At 31.1% G+C, this 7,187-nt stretch overlaps 1 protein-coding gene across 1 annotated transcript; it reads right to left on the bottom strand.

Moving 5' to 3' along the window:
- Positions 1-5,489: 5,489 nt before the first annotated feature.
- LOC112525209 (kirola-like) lies at positions 5,490-6,839 on the bottom strand. The gene is made up of 2 exons (XM_025135226.1): positions 6,541-6,839; positions 5,490-6,081 (listed from the first exon to the last, which is right to left on the bottom strand). The coding sequence occupies exons 1-2, from the start codon at positions 6,728-6,730 to the stop codon at positions 5,735-5,737; spliced, it is 537 nt and encodes a 178-aa protein (XP_024990994.1). The 5' UTR covers positions 6,731-6,839; the 3' UTR covers positions 5,490-5,734.
- Between the last annotated feature and the right edge of the window lie 348 nt (positions 6,840-7,187).

A 7,187-nucleotide genomic window follows, 5' to 3' on the forward strand; every position in this document is an offset into this window, starting at 1 on the left:
AAATCTTTGATCCTATAAATCTTTTGGATTAGGTATCCACTCCCTTTCATTGACCTCTCTACTCTCACCAAATTTTATCCCAAAATGGATGAATCAAGCAATCAATAAGTTGTACATAATTGATTTGGAAAGAGAAATTTTAAATAATATATGCATGTTCCTGTTCCTGAATTGAATTATCAATAAGAAGCTTAATAAGAGTTGGTTTGAATAATGGGTATCCCCTCTTAAGCATCAGAAGTACAAGAAGACATCACGTAGTTAGGTGTTGCGGAGTCCAAAAGACGCACTTAGTACATTTTGACGAAGTCCAGCGTGCAGTCTCTCCGAAGAATAAGCACTCCGACACACTTGACGTAATTACTACTTGTGCTCTCGCATGTTAATTTGGTCTTCATTTTAGTTTTCTCCTTTACAATCACAGGAGTTATTTAATGGGACTAATGGGTATATAGTATATACTGTGATGCAGTGTAACAAGAATGTGAGTTCATGACCTGTTTGGTACGCCAGAGAAGGCATTGCAAGGTCCGCAGAGCATCCGGTTGATCAAGGAAGACGTCGACAGTCTCAATTTGATTAGAAAAATACAATTTTCCAAGTCGAATCAACAATTAATATTGCATAAAATTTCAAAACCATATTAATTCTGAAATTAAAAGTTAAAAACTAAGAAAAATGAGACTAGCAAGATTCGAATTCAGGTCCGGGGTGGAATAAAAACATTGCAAACCAACTCTACGAAGGGAAAATTTGTGTTCTCATTGTAGTTTCATAATATATACGGTGGCACATAACAAATTGATACGGTGACACTTTTCACGAGCGTATAATTTTTTACGTTACGAAGGAGCAACAAAGCGGTGGCTCTTGCCACCCTATCTAATTCAGTGGGTCTGTCCCTGTATACTATTGTTTTCGTGTTTGAACTTCTAGGACGTGAAGTTTTGGGATATAAATTTTATGTCCTACGATCACCGGTTCTTCATCTATTTTGTTCATGTTGATATAACAAGTGGGATATAACACAGCATGACATGCACAAGGTTACATCATGTATTTTATTATTGGAATGCTATGGGCCTGCAATCTTACTTAGAGGAGCCGAAATTACCTCGCATAGATGATTTCGATGTGTTGGAGTATTGGAAACCACTTCAAGGATTGTATCCCATTGTTCTCAAATGGCTAGAGATGTTTTGGCCATCCCAATATCTAATGTTGCTTCTGAATCGGTTTTCAGTATTGGAGGACGAGTTATTGATGTCTATCGGAGTTCGTTGAAACCAGAAACCGTTGAATCATTGGTTTGTTTTAGAGACTGGGTTTGTAATGAAGGTAAAGTTTACCTGGTAAACATTTAATTTTAAATTTTTAACTTGCTCAGTTCTAACATTTGTTTTACTGATCAATTTTAGCATCAACGCATCCGGATGAAGAGGAGTTATGCGATTGGCTTTTAAGATTAAAGGATGACGATGACTGTGAAAAATCAAAGTCAGTCTTCAAACTCAACAATCCGGATAAATGCTTTGGACTTCGTTACAACTTAGAAGTTACAACTTTAAAGATTTTTGGGGTTGTGATATTTTAATGGTTTGGATTTTTAATGTTTTGGATTTGGATTTATTTGGATTTCTTATGTTTTCATTTTTCCATTTTTAGGTTTTAATTTTTTACATGTTAAACAGGTTAAGCGGGTTTAACGGGTTAGTGGGTCAAACGGGTTAGCGGTTTAAGAGAATAAACGGGTTAATTGTATCTTGCCGCGTTAATCGGTTAAATCAGGTCGCGTTCAGGTTGAGATTTTCTGACCCGTTTAACTTTGAACCCGACACGACACGCTTGTCAGGTCTATGTTTTATTGTGAAGTTTCAAGAGTAAAAAAATGTTTTCACGGGTTTCACAAAAGTAGTCTGGTCTCACATGATTCAAGTTTAAGTTTGTATTTAATAAAAAGTAGTTTACCAAATAATCTATATTATATAATAAAGCATTTGACAAAAACTCTTAAAAACATCTTTTATACATGAAGTACTCCTTATTGATGCATATTATTTAAAATTTAAGATTACAAGTAAATTGTGTTTAAGTACAACTTATTAAGCTTTATGTTTGAATTCGTATAACTAACTGTAGATAATATAATCAAATACATGATAAAATTCTTATTTTAAATATAAAATTTATAAATAGAATAATTGTTGAGTTCTAACAGAATATTTCATCATTAATTTTATAAAAATTATATTATTAAACCAAAATTAAATTACTTCGTTATTAAACTTAAATTAAATTTTAATAAAAAGATTGAATTAAATAAATTACATAAAAAATAGAACTTTTATATATATTTTTTAATTTTTATGATAGCTTTATATTTATATTTTATTAAGAAAAACATTATTATTTGCTCAAAACCACATAAATTCGTATTATAACATCGATAAAGACAAATAAAATAAAATAAAATATTAAAATCAAAATATATCTCATTGTATTATACGATTACCTTACTAGTATATTAAAAACATTTATTTGTATAATCCTATTATTGCCTTTCCACGTAGTACATGAATCAAATGGACCCATTGACATATACGCCAAGGAGACCAGGGAAGAGGGTGGACTCCACCGCCCACAACTACTCCTATCCCCTTCTCATTTAATCACGTGCATCTACGCGGTGCTTTTTCATATAATTATGAAAAAAAAATGTTAAAAAAATCCCCAACTTTCGAATAATTGAGTCTTTTAATCATTCTTTAAATGAATAATTTTTTATATTTTTTAAATTGAAAAAATAAACTTTTGAAGAGAAAAAAAACAAAGAATTATTTTATTTTAAACGAATAAATATTTATACTTGTAAATATAAATAAAATATAGTATATATATTTCAATATATCACAATCAATGAAAAAAATACAAGAAATCAAAAAAATGAAAGAACATTTCATTTTTTTCACCATCATCTATTTTTCACATTTAAATGACAATAAAAGTATTTATTATGATATTGTGATTATCATTTCAATCTAAAAAATAAATAAATATTAACTTCTTTTATGATTCTCATTTAGATATAGAAAATAGATAATGGATAATAACTAGAAACGGTATTTAATCAGTTCTTTTTATTGGTTTATTGTACTTTGTTATTGATCTACTGATATATCGATAAATAAAATGTATATTTCTTTCATTTTGTAACGGTAGAGATTTGGTTCAAAAAACCAGCTAGAGACTTAATCATTCAAATTTGAAAGTTCGTTTGGTTTCTTTGTTTTATAAAAAGATTAAAGAGTTATTTGTTTGGTTTCAAAAAAATTCAAGGATGTGTTTGTTAAAAAAATCATCGACTTGATTATTCAAAATATAAAAGTTTATTGGGGTTTTATTAAACTTTTCCGTATAATTAACAATCAATTTAATGTAAACAATAATGTCCAACATAACACCATATTATATATTAATTGATTCGCAAATAAAAAACTTTGGGTCTAAAGTCGAGACTACTCACATTTTATAGGACGCGAGAAACCATTTAAATAAAAATTGGATGACCAAACTTTCACAGCAAAATATTGTATCGTCACAACTTTCACAATGTTTCTCTTATGAAGATTCGGTCATCCAACGACTCCAAAAAAATGATCATCGCGTGGATTAGTGCATAGACAGTTGAGCCCAAAACTGAAACTGGCCATAAAATCAGCAGTAACCTGTTAAATTGGACCACTCGTTCCAAAGCCTGGCTAAGGGGACTAGTTCGGCCATAAAATGCTCCCATGTTACCATTTTTGAGCTGAGCCGGTTGAAATAAGTCCAAAAGATGCTCGTTTCAAGCCAAGTCAAATAAGGGTCGTTTAACTAAAAACTTACCTAGTAAACGTTTATCAGTAAACTTCAACATTATTGTTTACTTACCGAGTAAGATTTTATTCACCAAAACACATCGTATGCAACAATTTATCCTGTTAAGCGCTAACCATGGTAAGAGTGGTCGCTCTCACTTACCGGGTAAGACTCTCGATTCTTGCCTTCGCTCTTACCAGGTAAGTGGTAAGATTCTTAGTTCTTGCCATATTCATCTGATAAAGTAATGTGACTTGGTAAACGCTTACCCGGGTAAGCGTTTGGTAAACGGCACCTAAGTAAAACTAGAAAAAAAACCGGCTGGTGTCAAATCCTCTCTAGGATCACCAATTACAACAAAATTGGGTTTATATGACGTCAAAAATATTCAAGTGTACTTATAATAATACTTAAATTTATAGGACAAAACAATAGAACATCATATCAAAAGAGTATTCTAATAAGTTTATATGACGTTTTTTGATATTTTAGCAAGTTTTTTATATGACATTTTTTACATAAAGCATCGTATCAATTATTTTATAATACAATTTTGAGAAGTATCTTATAAATATATCTTTTATTGGACGTTTGTTTTTCTAAACATTTTTTCAAATAATGTCTTATAAAATAGCTAAAAAATGTTTTGTTTTAAAAATGTGCTAAAAAACCTTGTTAAGATGTCCAAAAACATCATATAAATCTATTACAACACTTTTAGATAAGAGGATTTATTGTTTGATCTTATAAATCAGTGATATAAAAAAAATTATAAGAGCACTTAGATATTTTTAACGTTTTATAAACTCAATTTTATTATAATTATTAGATGTTGAAACCTATCCATCTGCATTTTTGTTGTGGATAAACATTAGCATTTATGCATTTTTTTTCTATATCTTTTCGGATTTTGAAAAACCTGTGGTCTCGTAGTCTATCTTTTTTGGCCATTTTCAATGGTTGGTTAGAGTTCATCCAAGAGTCAGTGTTATTAATTGATTTTTATTGTCATTTTCAATCATTATCGTGATCGTTTTAATGTTAATAAATACAAGACATGTTTTTTTTCATTTAAGACTTCAAATCTTATGGTACCACCATGACATGAACATTTTGTCGATTGGTCATGTAGACGATCAGATCTTTTATTCTAGATTTTTGGAATTTTTTACACAACCTAAAGCACATTATTAGGTTTAAAACTCATATTTGGGTATCATCTTCTGAGACATGTGATTACAATCTTTCTTTCTCTTTAACACCATTTAAATATAACTGACAAAACAAAAATGCTCTTATTAATGTTTTGCCATTTCGTTGAACGTAACATTCTACTACCAAAATCACAAGGATGGTGTCTGATTGGTTTGAGCTTTGCTCCAAAGGTCAAAAGTATAAAGAGGTCTCAGGTTCAAATCCAAGCAGAAATAAAAATCCCCTTATGACGAGAGAGGTTCAAATGCGGTGACTCCGGGATATCTGCAAAGCAAGTGGTCGTCTTGGGATTAGTCGGCTCGCATACCGGGTTGGATATCCAAGTTAATAAAAAAAAACATTCTACTACCAATAGAAATATTTTGGCCATCGAATGCAACATCATCAACAACAACAAATTTATTGTAGCTTCAACATGAAAATCAAAAAGATTTGGCCAAGAACTAGATATAAAATCCATGATATAATTATACATGAATATACAAAGCTTATTCATAGTTTATTAATGCCACACAAAACAAAAGGAATCCATAGGATCCCATATATGTGATCACAGTGCAATATATAGGGAATTGAAACAAATACCGGTGACCTAAAGTTGTTTATTCTTGCGGATTATACATCTTCATTGGAGTTGTTGAGGTGATGGTTCTCGATATCTTCATTGAACTTGTTGAGGTGATGGCTCTTTGGTATCTTCAATGGAGCTGGTGAGGTGAGGGTTCTCGGTATCTTCAGTGGAGTTGGTGAGGTGATGGTTCTCGATATCTTTGGTGACTCTAAGGCAAAAATCCATCAGACTGTCTGGATCTTCAACCTTGTCATTGAGCTTCTCGTAATGAAAAGTCCAGGTCACCACGTTTTCTTCTCCGGTGGTCTCCACATGAACTGTGATCAAGAAGGTCTTGTAAGCCTCCAGTATATCTCCCCCTATCACCTTGAAGCACACCAACTTTTTCTCCTCGTCAATTGCTTCAATCACTTCTTTCGCAACTTTTGCCTTCCCATCTATGTATCATATATAATTACAAACCATGTAAATTTAACAAACCGTATACATATATATATATATATAGACTTGGGATCATGTGAGACCAATGGTTTTTCGTGAGACCTGTAAGACCAATTCTCAACCCTTGGATTAGATCTATAATATGAAAATCTAAACATTCATAAACGTCATGAGATTTCTCAATAATCACAAAATTGCCACCGTGTAATTTAGACCGTTAGATCATTAACTTATGAAGTTAATCAATAAACATAAATTGGTCTTACAGGTCTCACGAAAAACCTTTGGTCTCACGTGAACCCAACCCTATATATATATATATGAACATAAATTGGTCTTACAGGTCTCACGAAAAATCTTTGGTCTCACGTGAACCCAACCCTATATATATATATTTATAAGTATACATATAGCTCAGTTAGTTAATTCGAACATAATTAAGAAATTATATTTACCATGAAAAAAGTCCCATACAATGACCGATCCAACGACACCCCATTCACCTTCATGCAGATCAACACATTTGATATGATCAGGGCTCATCTCAGATATATGATGTGGTCTCTGTCTAAAAATTTCATGAAACACATCTCCGTCTGATTTGATGGTAACTTGCTTAACCAACGTACCATTTAGATCTGCCATCTCTCTAACAGTAACTCCCTTAGTTTACGAAAGAAGCAAATCAAGAAGAGAATGAGGAAAAAGATGCGAGTTCATATTCATTTATATTGCCTTTCACTTGCTCTTTACTCCCTATAGAATACATAATGTACATATTGCTTCCCTTGTCCCTTTTTCTTTTTCTTACTACTTTCTTATTATTTATAAAATTATATTTAATAATTAAATCTATATTATATTATAAATTATTTGACAAAAACTCCTAAAAACCACTTTTATACGTAAAGTACTGTTTATTAATGCATATTACTTAAAACTCAAAATTACAAATAGATTGTGCGTATGTAAAACTTATTAAAGCTCTATATCTTAATTCATGTAACTAACTGCAGATAAACATAATCAAATACATGATAAACATCTTATTTTAAATATAAAAAATCTAAAATATAATTAGGATAATCATTGAGTTCTAACA

Source organism: Cynara cardunculus, assembly GCF_001531365.2.
Source record: "Cynara cardunculus var. scolymus isolate 2C chromosome LG 13, CcrdV1, whole genome shotgun sequence".
In the NCBI taxonomy this organism is placed as follows: Eukaryota; Viridiplantae; Streptophyta; class Magnoliopsida; order Asterales; family Asteraceae; genus Cynara; species Cynara cardunculus.

Coding starts and splice junctions, on each gene's coding strand:
- LOC112525209 (XM_025135226.1), bottom strand. CDS start 6,730: ATGGCAGATCTAAATGGTACGTTGGTTAAGCAAGTTACCATCAAATCA. Junction 6,082..6,540: donor TGTATGGGACTTTTTTCATG/GTAAATATAATT, acceptor TATGATACATAG/ATGGGAAGGCAAAAGTTGCG.